Below are 17,211 nucleotides of genomic sequence, written 5' to 3'. Positions count from 1 at the left end.
CGGGAGGCTGGACACGCGCCCATTTCAAAATGAGCGCGTCCAGCCTCCCGGCTTGTGATTGGTTGATCGCGGCGCAACCAATCACAAGCCGTGACGTCACGGGAGGCTGGACACGCGCCCTTTTTAAAATGAGCGCGTGTCCAGCCTCCCGTGACGTCACGGCTTGTGATTGGTTAATGGCGGCCATGTTGCCGGGACGCGGACCAATCACAGCAAGCCGTGACGTATTTTCGTCACGGCTTGCTGTGATTGGTCCGCGGCCCGGCAACATGGCCGCCCTGACCAATCACAAGCCGGGACTTCGCGTAACCATGTAAAAGCGGGAATTTTAAACAAACAACGCTGCCGGTTCCTGCGCTGAAGTCCCGGCTGCGTCGGAGAGGTGAGTATAGCGATATTTTTTATTTTAATTCTTTCTTTTACACATTTATATGGTTCCCAGGGCCTGAAGGAGAGTTTCCTCTCCTTCAGACCCTGGGAACCATCAGGGATACCGTCCGATACATGAGTCCCATTGACTTGTATTGGTATCGGGTATCGGATTGGATCCGATATTTTGCCGGTATCGGCCGATACTTTCCGATACCGATACTTTCAAGTATCGGACGGTATCGCTCAACACTACTCATCACTAATCTTATTCTATAGCCAGCACTAGACTATGGAAAGCAAACAGTGTAAAATTTTAGTGAAACCAAATTGCAAAAAATATTTTTAGCCTCTACAAAATATATGCATTCATGCGCCCAAAGGTGTCCATATCCTTTTTATTATATTAATATGTAGTGGGGTAGAAGCAACAATCTAAATTCACATTGATTTTATGACATAAATACATCAAGTCATAAACCAATGAGACAGCAGGTTTTATGGTCTAAAACAGATTCCATGAATATATTACTTCTCTGAATTGTTGTAGTTGACATAAGACTTCTTCTTCTCTGGGAGTGCCATAACAACTGCCATCTTGGGTACTCTAATGAATGAAAAAGGGAATTGCTTCACAATATAATAATAGATCTTCAGTAGATCATATAATCCATAATGATTTTGAACTGACATTCCTAAAGAAAATGTCGGCAAGTTACCATTGTTAGACTTCTGCCTTCTTCTGACTTATAACAGTCTATGCATTGATCAGTTACTTATATTCCCTTCTTCTTTCAAAGCCTGTGAAGTCATTTACATTTATGTTATTATTCTCCTTTCAGTACAAGGCCTGGTTTAAAAATATGTGTTTTCTAGTTTCTCCCATGGTTCTTATTTAAACATGCCATTGCATACATTAAACAGACGACCTAAGATAACGACTGGGAAGTCACTGCATAAACTATAGAAGAAAACTCAATTGCTGATTTTTCAGTATTATTTTATGTGAATGTTTCATATATGACAGGTATCTCCATAGTGGGCTACATGGTGACTTTGGCGATAACACAAATAAAGCACCCATAGATTGCTACTTACCCTTGCTACATCACCACATGATGTAGATCAATGGGGAAAATTGCATCCCGTAGGGTACCGCAAGAAGCAAGTCAGAAACAGTTAGACCACGTTTGATCTTTTTCAAGTTGCTTGCCGCAGTTGCGGAACCATAGGGGTCGCAGTTCAGCCCCATACACCTGTGTTGTGCTGCATTCTAGCAGCAGTACATAGCGGTCTTTGGCCTTGTAACGCAAAAGTTGCTGTTTAGCCCCCTCCTTTCTCACTTATTGTAGCTTCCAATTCCAAGTGTGCACTAATTTTCACGTATTTCTCAGGCCAAATTTAGATGTCCATGAAACACGGTCCATGTATGAACTGTGATGCACAGACGACCTCAGATCTCCTGATCCAAACTCAACAGCCTAAGGCTCCTTCACACATCTGTATTATTTCCAATATATGTGGTATTTTTTTTTTATGGATCCCTCAGGTACCCATTATAACCGATGGGGCTGCTCACATGCCTGTATTTTTATGAGGACCGTGTATCCTTGTAAAGAACACGGAGACATGTTCCCTTTTTGATGACAGCGGGGCTGACAAGGTCAAATACAAATCTGTGGGTCTGCGAAAAACACGGACTACACTCAGATGCCATCTCTGTGCTGCCATCTGTGTGCCATCTGTGTGTTGTCCATGTTCAATATTACAAAGCATGGCAGAAGCTTTGCAATGTATTTCTTTCTTTATCTATACCGGAAAAGCACTGATGGTAAAAATGTAGACACGGATGACATGCTGGTGGAGAACACTGATGACACCGGTACTGTTTTTCATGTACATGCTTTATACAGATGTGAAAAGAAGACCAAAGAGACATATGTGAGGCTCTCAAGTTTAGGTTAGGAGACCCGTGGCCAGTCTGTGTATCGTGATCCGTACTCTGACTGTGTTACACAGATGTCTGAATGAGGCATTATACATACATGTATGGAATCTTCTTTGCTCTTTTCACTTTGCTCTGAGCTTTAGAGTTGTTAAAGGGAAGAGTGCTATGTAACTAGCCATGTACCCATCTGCGCTTCCTGTCAAAAAAATGTGCCTCTCAAGGGTAAGCACAGGTTCCAAATGACAAAAATTTACAATGGAAATTTTCTTTGTCTATACCCGTTACCACTGTGCCCTTCCCACAGATAGCACTAGTTATTAGGATCAATGCCTTTTATTACCTGATGAAAAACAAAGGACCGATGGTGTTCATAGATTGGAATATCTATGTAAAATTCCACTTTTCCGCACATTGGAAACACTCATTACAGAGTATAAGATCATTCGGTTATGCTGGAAAATCAGATCAAAGTATAATTAATATAATCTACATCTACAATATCCTACTTCTGCCCATGGCTCATGACATTATGCATTGCATTAACTATCCTTTTTTCTCTTTTAATTGCCTTCACGGACTTACCTTTCCCTGTGACTAATACTAAACTTTGCAGCGCTTCTCACTTTTGTTTTCTATTCATATTATTGTCGGGAGCATTATCATTACTATTGTTTGGCTTCTACAGAGAGATGAAATCTGTCTGGTCACTGTATATACTACAATATGATACTATTGGAGGTTTCTGGTGGCTTTAGGTTGCTTTGAGCCCTGTTGGTCCTGCCAATGACAACTTCTGATATGTTACTCTGAGATATCAGGTCATTTTTATTGTATCAGATTTACTTTCTAAAGTTAAATTCCCACGATGAGTTTTTGTCAAGCTTTTGATGTTCCATATTTTCACTGCACGAAAAACACAGCGTCTTACAGCTCCAGCAAAATGGATGAAATTTATAGAAATCTCATGCCCACTGAGCTTTTTAAACTAACCTGCAGTGCGTGTTTAAGATCCGCAACATGTCAATTTGTTCTGTGGGTAATCTGACTTTTCTGTGCAGAATTTCCCCATAGCATTGCACTAGATGCAAAAAATCTGCAGGTAAAAAATGGATATTCGTTATTAGCGCATTTTCACTGCGCAAACGCACTAAAAAGAAATTTTTTCTCAAAGCCTAATACAAGGAAGTATCAAAAACAAAACAGCTTTATTTAAAACATGACAGACCCAAAAGGCTACGTTCCCACGGTGAGCTTTTGGTGAGTTTTTGCCCCTTATTATTTACATTAATAAAACCGAAACAAGAATAGATGCCTGGCAAAAGATAAATGCAAAAACATATCCCTTATAGCCAAAAAAGGCACAATACTTCAAAAGGGTATCGAAACTGACATGGAACAAAGGTACGTAAATAAATACAGTAAGAGTTTTTTCCTCTGTAGGTTTATTATTTAAATTGGGTCACTTCGAGTTTTTCATTGTGTTTTTGTGTTCATTTTTTAACATGCGTTTTTATCACATTTTTGATGCTGTGATTTTTGACTCTTGTCAGGCTTTGTTTTTGATACTTCCAGGTACTTGACTTTAACAAAATGTTTTGCTATACTTGGGTGTGGTTTACATGTGTTTTTGATGCGTTTTTTGCTGTGGAAATGCACTAAAAGCGCATGTGTGGTTTTTTTACTGTGACTTTTCCCTATCTAATGCAAGTCTATGATGAAATTCCACACAGAAAACTCAACGTATCCACAAGAGAAATTTACATACTGCAGATATGAAACACGCACCACAAGTCAGATTATGTACAGTAAAATAAAAGCATAGAGGGCATGACATTTCTATAAATCCCATCCACTTTGCTGGAACAATAAATCCTCGTGCCCATGTTCTGTATTTATTTAGTCAGTATTTTACCTCAGTATTTGTAAGCCAAACCAGGAGTGGGTGATAAATACAGAAGTGGTGCATATGTTTCTATTATACTTTTCCTCTGATTGTTCCACTCCTGGTTTTGCCTTACAAATACTGAGGTAAAAAACTCCCCAAATACTGAACGTGTGAATGTGACCTAAGATTCTGCATTTGTAACGCAGCAAAAATACGCACAGTCAAAAATGCACCAAAAGCTCATTATGGGAACGTTGCCTTAGGCCACGGGCACATTATCAGTATTTGGTCAGTATTTTATCTCAGTATTTGTAGACAACACCATGAGTGGAACAATTAGAGGAAAAGTATAATAGAAACATATGCTCCACTTCTGTATTTATCACCCACTCCTGGTTCTGGCTTACAAATACTGAGGTAAAATATTGACCAAATACTGAAAGTTCGAATGTGGCCTTAGAGACAAAAACAGCAGGGTCAAAAACTAGATAAAAACACATGTAAAAAAAAAAAACGTACTCAAAAACGCAAGTAACCCAATCTACCTTTTTGGTGCAGAAATGCTGCAGGAAATCTACAACGTCAAAATCTCAAAAATCTTCATAGGGGGAACGTAGCCTAAATTTGCAGCATTCCAGATATTCATCTGACACCAAGCCAAACAGTATATCCCAAGGCTTTTCATTTTGTCAGGTTTCTGGTATATAATTACATTCAATAAAAAAAATAATGGTATAGCACAATTCTAGATGTTATAATGATACGGTTTTATTTTATAATTAAACCATGAGAAAATACTAGACAAGAAATGTTATATGTAATCTTAATATTAATTTACATTTCAAATAATGCAAATAATTACAATGGCAATTCGAAGAAGACAACCCGCATATTCTAACCAGCATGGCGGGTTCAGTATGTTGAAACCTGACATTACAGCAAAGTCTGCTGCTCTCGTAGTGAGAACACATTTCCTCACATGTTCCATTCTCCTTTAATTAGAGCACATAATATCACCGTGTTTTGATAAAGCAACATTTTTTTGCTGTAATTGGACAGGCCAATCAGCCCAGTGATTTGCAGCACCAACTCCATGTATTCTCTTCTTCCAGATGAGTGAAACAGAAATTAATGGGCAATATGAGTCGGTGTGTGAGTCGGTCTTCAGTGAAGTTGACGCTCATGCAATGGACGCTTTAGACCTCCCGGGATGCTTCCGAACTAGAAGTCACAGTTACTTGAGAGCTATTCAGGCCGGATATTCCCAGGATGATGATTGTGTCCCTGTAATATCCTCTTCCAATGTCACTTCCACAACCAGGTCAACAACAGGTAAAGCGTGCAAGTATCAAGAGGGGCAATTAATGAGGTTGTACGGGTTTATTTTTTTCTATGGCAAAGGCTTCCTGTATGGAAAAATAACTGTTGGCTGTACTTACCACATACTGCTTTAGAGCCGCTAGTTGTCCGTCGCCGGATCTATGTTGATGTAACTGCAGTGATGACGTTGTGACTGCTCAACCAATCACTTTGCTGAAAAATATTGTTATTTGTTATTTTTATATATGGGAAGGTTTTGTCTTAAAAAAACATAAATAAATAAATAAAAACCTGAAAATCTCTTTAACTCTTTTGTGGAAAACTTGTAGAATTTTTTTTCATTACATTTTTATTGTTATATTATAGTTTAACAAACAATGATAAGAACTTTAAGTACAAAACCAGTTTAAGCAGGGAAGGAAGATGAAGGAAAGCGGGTTCATGGAGGGGGAGGGAAAATAAAAAATTAATTTGTAGACTTATTAATACAACCATAAATCATGGGGATTAACTAATTCCATGTTGCCCAAGTTAGCAATTTTATGTCAGCTGTCTTTAGTCCATAACATAATCAGTTTTACGTAGAACTGCGGTACTTTACTGTGCATAAGGCCTCTTTCACACGTCAGTGTCTCCGGTACGTGTACTGACAGTTTTCTCACGTACCGGAGACACTGACACACGTAGACCCATTCAAATGAATGGGTCTATGCACATGTCTCCGTGTTTTCACGGACCGTGTGTCCATGTGCAAAACACGGAGACATGTCCGTTTTTCTCCGGCAGCACGTACAGCAATACGTCCTGCACACGTGCACATGGAGAACAGTGTGCACTCTCCTCCGTGTGCACGTACTGCCCGCAGGAGAGGCAGCGCTACAGTAAGCGCTGTCCCCCTGTGTGGTGCTGAAGCCGGCATTCATCTCTTCTCCCCCACAGGAGAGAAGAGATGAAAGATCAAGTTTTTGTTATTTTTTGTGAAAAATTAAGTTTGCTGGTAACCTCCCGCCTCCCATCCCCAGTGCGCCGCCCGGCCCCTTGCAGAGAAATACTCACCCAGCTCCCGCAATGTCTCCTCTCATTGCCGGCAGCTTGTCCTGTGTGAGCGGTCACGTGGGACCGCTCATTACAGTGATGAATATGCGCATATTCACCACTGTAATGAGCGGTCCCACGTGACCGCTCACACAGGACAAGCTGCCAGCGCTGAGAGAAGAGTGGAGACATCGCGGGAGCTGGGTGAGTATTTCTCTGCAAGGGGCCGGGCGGCACACTGTGGATGGGAGGCGGGAGCTCACCAGCAAACTTTATTTTTCACAAAAAATAACAAAAACTTGATCTTTCATCTCTTCTCTCCTGCGGGGGAGAAGAGATGAATGCCGGCTTCAGCACCACACAGGGGGGATAGCGCTTACTGTAGCCTGTCTCTCCTGCACGGTCCGTGTGGTCCTCAGGCGGCACACGGGCAGGAAACGGCTGCCGCACGTGTGCCACACGGATGTGCCACGTGAGCACATGGACACACGGACACGGATAACTCCGGTACCAATTTTTCTGGTACCGGAATTATCTGGACGTGTGAAAGAGGCCGAACATTGTACTTAACTGTGCATCACTATTTAATAAGACATGTGTTGTATATGCCATTCTCTGTGAGGGGAGAGCTAAATTATTTGAGAGGTATGCGCCTCTAAATGAAATTGGAACATATATCAACTGCTGTGCACTTGCTAGCATTGCTTTTTATAATTTACACCAATTTAGTGGTGTAAATAGTCATTAGTAATTTGTTGGGTGCTTGCCCTCCCCATTTTCAAAAAGTTGGCTGAGCCGTTCTGGAGTGGTATAAAAAACACCAAAAGTTGCGAAGACTGTTTGATGACTCAGGCCCTATACTTTTGTTACTAAGTTCAATCTTAGCAATTTCTTTAATTGCACCTGTATTGTATGTAACTGTCATAGAGTGATACAGTGATGACCAGTCATAGAGTGATACAATGATGACTACTCATAGATTGATACAATGATGTCCAGTCACAGAGTGATACAATGATAACCAGTCACAGAGTGATACAATTATGACCGGTCATAGAGTGATACAATGAAAATGATGATCAGTCATAAAGTGATACAATGATGACCAGTCACAGAGTGATACAATGATGACCAGTCATAGATTGATACAATGATGACCAGTCACAGAAGTGATACAATGATGATCAGTCATAGAGTGATACAATGATAACCAGTCACAGAGTGATACAATGATGACCAGTTACAGAGTGATACAATGATGACTAGTCATAAAGCAATAAAATGATGACCGGTTATAGACTGATACAAGGATGACCGGTCATAGAGTGATACAATGATAACCAGTCACAGAGTGATAAAATGATGACCAGTCATAGAGTGATACAATGAATATGATGATCAGTCATAGAGTGATACAATGATGACCAGTCACAGAGTGATCTAATGATGACCAGTCATAGATTGATACAATGATAACCAGTCACAGAGTGATACAATGATGAACAGTCACAGAGTAATACAATGAATATGATGATCAGTCATAGAGTGATACAGTCCTGGCTCACCTCTAGAGAAATTTCCCCGAAAGGCAGACAGAGGCCCCCACATATATTGGCGGTGATTTAAGATGAAAATGACAAACGTAGTATGAAAATAGGTTTAGCAAAATTGAGGTCCGCTTACTAGATAGCAGGAAGACAGAAAGGGCACTTTCATGGTCAGCTGAAAACCCTATCAAAACACCATCCTGAAATTACTTTAAGACTCTAGTATTAACTCATAACATCAGAGTGGCAATTTCAGATCACAAGAGCTTTCCAGACACAGAAACGAAACAACAGCTGTGAACTGGAACAAAATGCAAAAACAAACGAGGACAAAAGTCCAACTTAGCTGGGAGTTGTCTAGCAGCAGGAACATGCACAGAAAGGCTTCTGATTACAATGTTGACCGGCATGGAAGTGACAGAGGAGCAAGGCTAAATAGCGACTCCCACATCCTGATAGGAACAGGTGAACAGAAAGGATGATGCACACAAGTTCAGTTCCACCAGTGGCCACCGGGGGAGCCTAAAATCCAATTTCACAACAGTACCCCCCCCTCAAGGAGGGGGCACCGAACCCTCACCAGAACCACCAGGGCGATCAGGATGAGCCCTATGAAAGGCACGGACCAGATCGGAGGCATGAACATCAGAGGCAGTCACCCAAGAATTATCCTCCTGACCGTATCCCTTCCATTTGACCAGATACTGGAGTTTCCGTCTGGAAACACGGGAGTCCAAGATTTTTTCCACAACGTACTCCAACTCGCCCTCAACCAACACCGGAGCAGGAGGCTCAACGGAAGGCACAACCGGTACCTCATACCTGCACAACAATGACCGATGAAAAACATTATGAATAGAAAAAGATGCAGGGAGGTCCAAACGGAAGGACACAGGGTTAAGAACCTCCAATATCTTGTATGGGCCGATAAACCGAGGCTTAAACTTAGGAGAAGAAACCCTCATAGGGACAAAACGAGAAGACAACCACACCAAGTCCCCAACACAAAGCCGAGGACCAACCCGACGCCGGCGGTTGGCAAAAAGCTGAGTCTTCTCCTGGGACAACTTCAAATTGTCCACTACCTGCCCCCAAATCTGATGCAACCTCTCCACCACAGCATCCACTCCAGGACAATCCGAAGATTCCACCTGACCGGAAGAAAATCGAGGATGAAACCCCGAATTACAGAAAAAAGGAGACACTAAGGTGGCAGAGCTGGCCCGATTATTGAGGGCAAACTCTGCTAAAGGCAAAAAAGCAACCCAATCATCCTGATCTGCAGACACAAAACACCTCAAATATGTCTCCAAGGTCTGATTCGTCCGCTCGGTCTGGCCATTAGTCTGAGGATGGAAAGCAGATGAGAAAGACAAATCTATGCCCATCCTAGCACAGAATGCTCGCCAAAATCTAGACACGAATTGGGTTCCTCTGTCAGAAACGATATTCTCCGGAATACCATGCAAACGGACCACATTTTGAAAAAACAGAGGAACCAACTCGGAAGAAGAAGGCAACTTAGGCAGGGGAACCAAATGGACCATCTTAGAGAAACGGTCACACACCACCCAGATGACAGACATCTTCTGAGAAACAGGAAGATCCGAAATAAAATCCATCGAGATGTGCGTCCAAGGCCTCTTCGGGATAGGCAAGGGCAACAACAATCCACTAGCCCGAGAACAACAAGGCTTGGCCCGAGCACAAACGTCACAAGACTGCACAAAGCCTCGCACATCTCGTGACAGGGAAGGCCACCAGAAGGACCTTGCCACCAAATCCCTGGTACCAAAGATTCCAGGATGACCTGCCAACGCAGAAGAATGAACCTCAGAAATGACTTTACTGGTCCAATCATCAGGAACAAACAGTCTACCAGGTGGGCAACGATCAGGTCTATCCGCCTGAAACTCCTGCAAGGCCCGCCGCAGGTCTGGAGAAACGGCAGACAATATCACTCCATCCTTAAGGATACCTGTAGGTTCAGAATTACCAGGGGAGTCAGGCTCAAAACTCCTAGAAAGGGCATCCGCCTTAACATTCTTAGAACCCGGCAGGTAGGACACCACAAAATTAAACCGAGAGAAAAACAACGACCAGCGCGCCTGTCTAGGATTCAGGCGTCTGGCGGACTCAAGATAAATTAGATTTTTATGGTCAGTCAATACCACCACCTGATGTCTAGCCCCCTCAAGCCAATGACGCCACTCCTCAAAAGCCCACTTCATGGCCAAAAGCTCCCGATTCCCAATATCATAATTCCGCTCGGCGGGCGAAAATTTACGCGAAAAAAAAGCACAAGGTCTCATCACGGAGCAATCGGAACTTCTCTGCGACAAAAACCGCCCAAGCCCCGATTTCAGAAGCGTCGACCTCAACCTGAAAAGGAAGAGCAACATCAGGCTGACGCAACACAGGGGCGGAAGAAAAGCGGCGCTTAAGCTCCCGAAAGGCCTCCACAGCAGCAGGGGACCAATCAGCAACATCAGCACCCTTCTTAGTCAAATCAGTCAATGGTTTAACAACATCAGAAAAACCAGCAATAAATCGACGATAAAAGTTAGCAAAGCCCAAAAATTTCTGAAGACTCTTAAGAGAAGAGGGTTGCGTCCAATCGCAAATAGCCTGAACCTTGACAGGATCCATCTCGATGGAAGAGGGGGAAAAAATATATCCCAAGAAGGAAATCTTTTGAACCCCAAAAACGCACTTAGAACCCTTCACACACAAGGAATTAGACCGCAAAACCTGAAAAACCCTCCTGACCTGCTGGACATGAGAGTCCCAGTCATCTGAAAAAATCAAAATATCATCCAGATACACAATCATAAATTTATCCAAATAATCACGGAAAATGTCATGCATAAAGGACTGAAAGACCAAAAGGCATCACCAAATACTCAAAGTGGCCCTCGGGCGTATTAAATGCGGTTTTCCACTCATCCCCCTGCTTAATTCGCACCAAATTATACGCCCCACGGAGATCTATCTTAGAGAACCACTTGGCCCCCTTTATGCGAGCAAACAAATCAGTCAGCAGTGGCAACGGATATTGATATTTAACCGTGATTTTATTCAAATGCCGATAATCAATACACGGCCTCAAAGAGCCATCTTTCTTAGCCACAAAGAAAAAACCGGCTCCTAAGGGAGATGACGAAGGACGAATATGTCCCTTTTCCAAGGACTCCTTTATATATTCTCGCATAGCAGCATGTTCAGGCACAGACAGATTAAATAAACGACCCTTAGGGTATTTACTACCCGGAATCAAATCTATGGCACAATCGCACTCCCGGTGCGGAGGTAGTGAACCCAGCTTAAGTTCTTCAAAAACGTCACAATAGTCAGACAAGAATTCAGGAATCTCAGAGGGAATAGATGATGAAATGGAAACCAAAGGTACGTCCCCATGCGTCCCCTTACATCCCCAGCTTAACACAGACATAGCTTTCCAGTCGAGGACTGGGTTATGAGATTGCAGCCATGGCAATCCGAGCACCAACACATCATGTAGGTTATACAGCACAAGAAAGCGAATAATCTCCTGGTGATCCGGATTAATCCGCATAGTTACTTGTGTCCAGTATTGTGGTTTGTTACTAGCCAATGGGGTGGAGTCAATCCCCTTCAGAGGTATAGGAGTTTCAAGAGGCTCTAAATCATACCCACAGCGTTTGGCAAAGGACCAATCCATAAGACTCAACGCGGCGCCAGAGTCGACATAGGCGTCCGCGGTAATAGATGATAAAGAACAAATCAGGGTCACAGATAGAATAAACTTAGACTGTAAAGTGCCAATTGAAACAGACTTATCAAGCTTCTTAGTACGCTTAGAGCATGCTGATATAACATGAGTTGAATCACCGCAATAGAAGCACAACCCGTTTTTTCGTCTAAAATTCTGCCGTTCGCTTCTGGACAGAATTCTATCACATTGCATATTCTCTGGCGTCTTCTCAGTAGACACCGCCAAATGGTGCACAGGTTTGCGCTCCCGCAGACGCCTATCGATCTGGATAGCCATTGTCATGGACTCATTCAGACCTGCAGGCACAGGGAACCCCACCATAACATCCTTAATGGCATCAGAGAGACCCTCTCTGAAATTCGCCGCCAGGGCGCACTCATTCCACTGAGTAAGCACAGCCCATTTACGGAATTTTTGGCAGTATATTTCAGCTTCATCTTGCCCCTGAGACAGGGACATCAAGGCCTTTTCCGCCTGAAGCTCTAAATGAGGTTCCTCATAAAGCAACCCCAAGGCCAGAAAAAACGCATCCACATTGAGCAACGCAGGATCCCCTGGAGCCAATGCAAAAGCCCAATCTTGAGGGTCGCCCCGGAGCAAGGAAATCACAATCCTGACCTGCTGTGCAGGATCTCCAGCAGAGCGAGATTTCAGGGACAAAAACAACTTGCAATTATTTTTGAAATTTTGAAAGCACGATCTATTCCCCGAGAAAAATTCAGGCAAAGGAATTCTAGGTTCAGATATAGGAACATGAACAACAAAATCTTGTAAATTTTGAACTTTCGTGGTGAGATTATTCAAACCTGCAGCTAAACTCTGAATATCCATTTTAAACAGGTGAACACAGAGCCATTCCAGGATTAGAAGGAGAGAGAGAGAGAAAGGCTGCAATATAGGCAGACTTGCAAGAGATTCAATTATAAGCACACTCAGAACTGAAGGAAAAAAAAAAAAAAAATCTTCAGCAGACTTCTCTTTTCTCTCCTTTCTCTGCCAATTAATTTAACCCTTTGCGGGCCGGTCAAACTGTTATGGTTCTCAATGGCAAGAGAACATAGCCCAGCAAACATAAGAACTAGCTCTTGGAAGGATGGAAACTAAACTGACCATGAACTAAACCTGCCGCACAACTAACAGTAGCCGGGTAGCGTTGCCTACGTTTTATCCCTAGACGCCCAGCGCCAGCCGGAGGACTAACTAATCCTGGCAGAGGAAAATACAGTCCTGGCTCACCTCTAGAGAAATTTCCCCGAAAGGCAGACAGAGGCCCCCACATATATTGGCGGTGATTTAAGATGAAAATGACAAACGTAGTATGAAAATAGGTTTAGCAAAATTGAGGTCCGCTTACTAGATAGCAGGAAGACAGAAAGGGCACTTTCATGGTCAGCTGAAAACCCTATCAAAACACCATCCTGAAATTACTTTAAGACTCTAGTATTAACTCATAACATCAGAGTGGCAATTTCAGATCACAAAAGCTTTCCAGACACAGAAACGAAACAACAGCTATGAACTGGAACAAAATGCAAAAACAAACGAGGACAAAAGTCCAACTTAGCTGGGAGTTGTCTAGCAGCAGGAACATGCACAGAAAGGCTTCTGATTACAATGTTGACCGGCATGGAAGTGACAGAGGAGCAAGGCTAAATAGCGACTCCCACATCCTGATAGGAACAGGTGAACAGAAAGGATGATGCACACAAGTTCAGTTCCACCAGTGGCCACCGGGGGAGCCCAAAATCCAATTTCACAACACAATGATGACCAGTCACAGAGTGATACAATGATGACCAGTCATAGATTGATACAATGATAACCAGTCACACAGTGATACAATGATGACCAGTCATAAAGCAATAAAATGATGACCGGTCATAGACTGATACAATGATAACCAGTCACAGATTGATACAATGATGACCAGTCATAGAGTGATATAATGATGACCAGTCATAGAGTGATACAATGATGACCAGTCATAGAGTGATACAGTGATGACCAGTGTTATGATCCGGTGACCTTGGAGCTGCATGAAAACTTTCTCTGGAGTCAGTGGAACCTGTACTGACCGCAAATCCTGAACTAACACCGCAACTAGAAGTAGCCGTGGGGTGTGCCTAACAAACCCTAGACACCTCGACACAGCCGGAGGACTAAATACCCCTATCTAAAAATAGGAATGCTATCTTGCCTCAGAGCAGACCCCCAAAGGATAGGCAGCCCTCCACGAATAATGACTGTGAGTAGGAGAAGAATAGACACACGCAGGTAGAAAACAGGATTTAGCAAAAGAGGCCACTCTAGCTAAATAGGAAAGGATAGGACAGATTACTAGGCGGTCAGTATTAAAACCCTTCCAAAAATATCCACAACAGATAATACAAAAAGTTCCACAATCTAACTAAAGACATGGAATGTATATCTGCCACTCCAGAGAATCCAGCAAGACTGAGAAAATACTGACACAATCTAAGCTGGACAAGAAAACACAAAGAATAGCACTGAATTGTGAAGCACACAGCATGTGTGCCACAGGAAAAAAAACCAGACACTTATCTTTGCTGATTTGGCAGAAAGACAGGAGGAACCAGGCAGAGGTCCAACACCTCCCAACAACAATTGACAACTGGCAAGGACTAATGAATCCTGCACACCTAAATACCCCAGTCAGAACTGCAATCAGCAGACACACCTGACCAGGACTGCAACCTAGGGACAACTGCATTACCACCTACTACCACCGGAGGGAACCCAAAAGCAGAATTCACAACAGTACCCTCCCCTTGAGGAGGGGTCACCGAACCCTCACCAGCGCCCCCAGGATGATCAGGACAAGCCAGATGAAAGGCACGGACCAGATCAGCAGCATGGACATCAGAAGCAAAAACCCAAGAATTATCCTCCTGGCCATAAACCTTCCATTTGACAAGGTACTGAAGCCTCCGCCTCGAAAAACGAGAATCCAAAATCTTCTCAACCACATACTCCAACTCCCCATCAACCAAAACAGGGGCCGGAGGATCAACAGAGGGAACAACGGGCACCACATATTTCCACAATAAAGATCTATGGAAGACATTATGGATAGCAAAAGAGGCCGGAAGCGCCAATCGAAAAGACACCGGATTAATAATCTCAGAAATCCTATAAGGACCAATAAACTGAGGCTTAAACTTAGGGGAAGAGACCTTCATAGGAACATGACGGGAAGACAACCAAACCAAATCCCCAACCTGAAGCCGGGAACCAACACACCGACGACGGTTAGCAAAACGTTGAGCCTCCTCCTGAGACAACACCAAATTGTTCACCACATGAGCCCAAATCTGCTGCAACCTGTCAACCACAGAATCCACACCAGGACAGTCAGAAGGCTCAACCTGCCCAAAAGAAAAACGAGGATGAAAACCAAAATTACAAAAAAAAGGCGAAACCAAAGTAGCCGAACTAGCCCGATTATTAAGGGCAAACTCGGCCAATGGCAAAAAGGCCACCCAATCATCCTGATCGGCAGACACAAAGCATCTCAAATAAGTCTCCAAAGTCTGATTAGTTCCCTCGGTCTGGCCATTTGTCTGAGGATGAAATGCAGAAGAAAAAGAGAAGTCAATGCCCAGCCTAGCACAAAAGGCCCGCCAAAACCTAGAAACAAACTGGGAACCTCTGTCGGACACAATATTCGCCGGAATACCATGCAAACGAACCACATGCTGAAAAAACAACGGAACCAACTCTGAAGAGGAAGGCAATTTAGGCAAAGGCACACGGTTTCATCAAAGAACCAACAGAATCCCTCTGAGACAAAACGGCCCCTGCCCCAATCTCAGAAGCATCAATCTGAACCTGAAACGGAAGAGAAACATCTGGTTGGCGCAACACCGGAGCAGGAGTAAATCGGCGTTTAAGCTCCTGAAAGGCAGAGACAGCCGCAGAGGACAAATTCACCACATCAGCGCCTTTTTTCGTCAAATCAGTCAAGGGTTTAACCAAGCTGGAGAAGTTAGCAATGAACCGGCGATAAAAATTTGCAAAACCCAAAAATTTCTGAAGGCTCTTCACGGATGTGGGTTGAATCCAATCATGAATGGCCTGAACCTTAACCGGATCCATCTCCATAGATGAGGGAGAAAAAATAAAGCCCAAAAAAGAAACCTTCTGCACCCCAAAGAGACACTTAGACCCCTTCACAAGCAAAGCATTGTCACGAAGGATCTGAAATACCATCCTGACCTGTTCCACATGAGACTTCCAATCATCGGAAAAAATCAAAATATCATCCAAATATACAATCAAGAATTTATCAATATAAGTCCGGAAGATATCATGCATGAAGGATTGAAAAACAGATGGAGCGTTAGTGAGCCCGAATGGCATCACAAGGTATTCAAAATGGCCTTCGGGCGTATTAAACGCAGTTTTCCATTCATCACCCTGCTTAATACGAACAAGATTATATGCCCCCTGAAGGTCAATCTTCGTAAACCAACTAGCCCCCTTAATCCTAGCAAACAAATCGGAAAGCAAAGGTAAAGGGTATTGAAACTTGACCGTGATCTTATTCAAGAGGCGATAATCAATACAAGGTCTCAAGGAGCCATCCTTCTTAGCAACAAAAAAAAAACCTGCTCCCAACGGTGAAGAAGATGGCCGAATATGCCCTTTCTCCAAAGACTCCTTAACATAACTCCGCATGGCGGTATGTTCAGGCACAGACAGGTTGAAAAGTCGTCCCTTAGGAAACTTACTGCCTGGAATCAAGTCAATAGCACAATCACAGTCCCTGTGCGGTGGAAGGGAACTGGACTTGGGCTCATCGAATACATCCTGAAAATCAGACAAAAACTCTGGAATTTCAGAAGAGGAAGAAGAGGAGATTGACAACAAAGGAACATCATTATGAACCCCCTGACAACCCCAACTAGTCACAGACATAGATTTCCAATCCAACACAGGATTATGTACCTGCAACCACGGGAAACCCAGCACGATAACATCATGCAAATTATGCAACACCAGAAATCAACAATCTTCCTGATGGGCTGGCGCCATGTGCATGGTCACCTGTGTCCAAAACTGGGGCTTATTTGTAGCCAAAGGTGTAGCATCAATCCCCCTTAAAGGAATAGGGTTCTGCAAAGGCTGCAAGGGAAAACCACAACGCCTGGCAAACTCAAAATCCATTAAGTTCAAGGCGGCGCCTGAATCCACAAACGCCATGACAGAAAATGATGACAATGAGCAGATCAAGGACACCGATAACAGAAATTTAGGTTGTACAGTACTGATAGTAAATGAACTAGTGATCCTTTTTGTCCGCTTAGGGCAGACTGAAATGACATGAGAAGCG

The 17,211-nt window shown here is 43.2% G+C and overlaps 1 protein-coding gene across 9 annotated transcripts in view; it reads left to right on the top strand.

Annotated features, from left to right (window-relative positions):
* Positions 1-17,211, top strand: part of DLGAP2 (DLG associated protein 2) — a 1,328,681-nt gene that overhangs the window by 1,104,788 nt on the left and 206,682 nt on the right. For all 9 annotated transcript variants that reach the window (XM_077290075.1, XM_077290073.1, XM_077290074.1 and 6 more), the window contains one exon: positions 5,315-5,534. In XM_077290075.1, coding sequence (XP_077146190.1) covers positions 5,315-5,534 — 220 coding nt within the window. The remainder of the gene's footprint in view (positions 1-5,314; positions 5,535-17,211) is intronic.

Source organism: Ranitomeya variabilis, chromosome 2 (genome assembly GCF_051348905.1).
Source record: "Ranitomeya variabilis isolate aRanVar5 chromosome 2, aRanVar5.hap1, whole genome shotgun sequence".
Taxonomy (NCBI): Eukaryota; Metazoa; Chordata; class Amphibia; order Anura; family Dendrobatidae; genus Ranitomeya; species Ranitomeya variabilis.
This window is presented reverse-complemented; position numbering and strand designations above follow the sequence as displayed.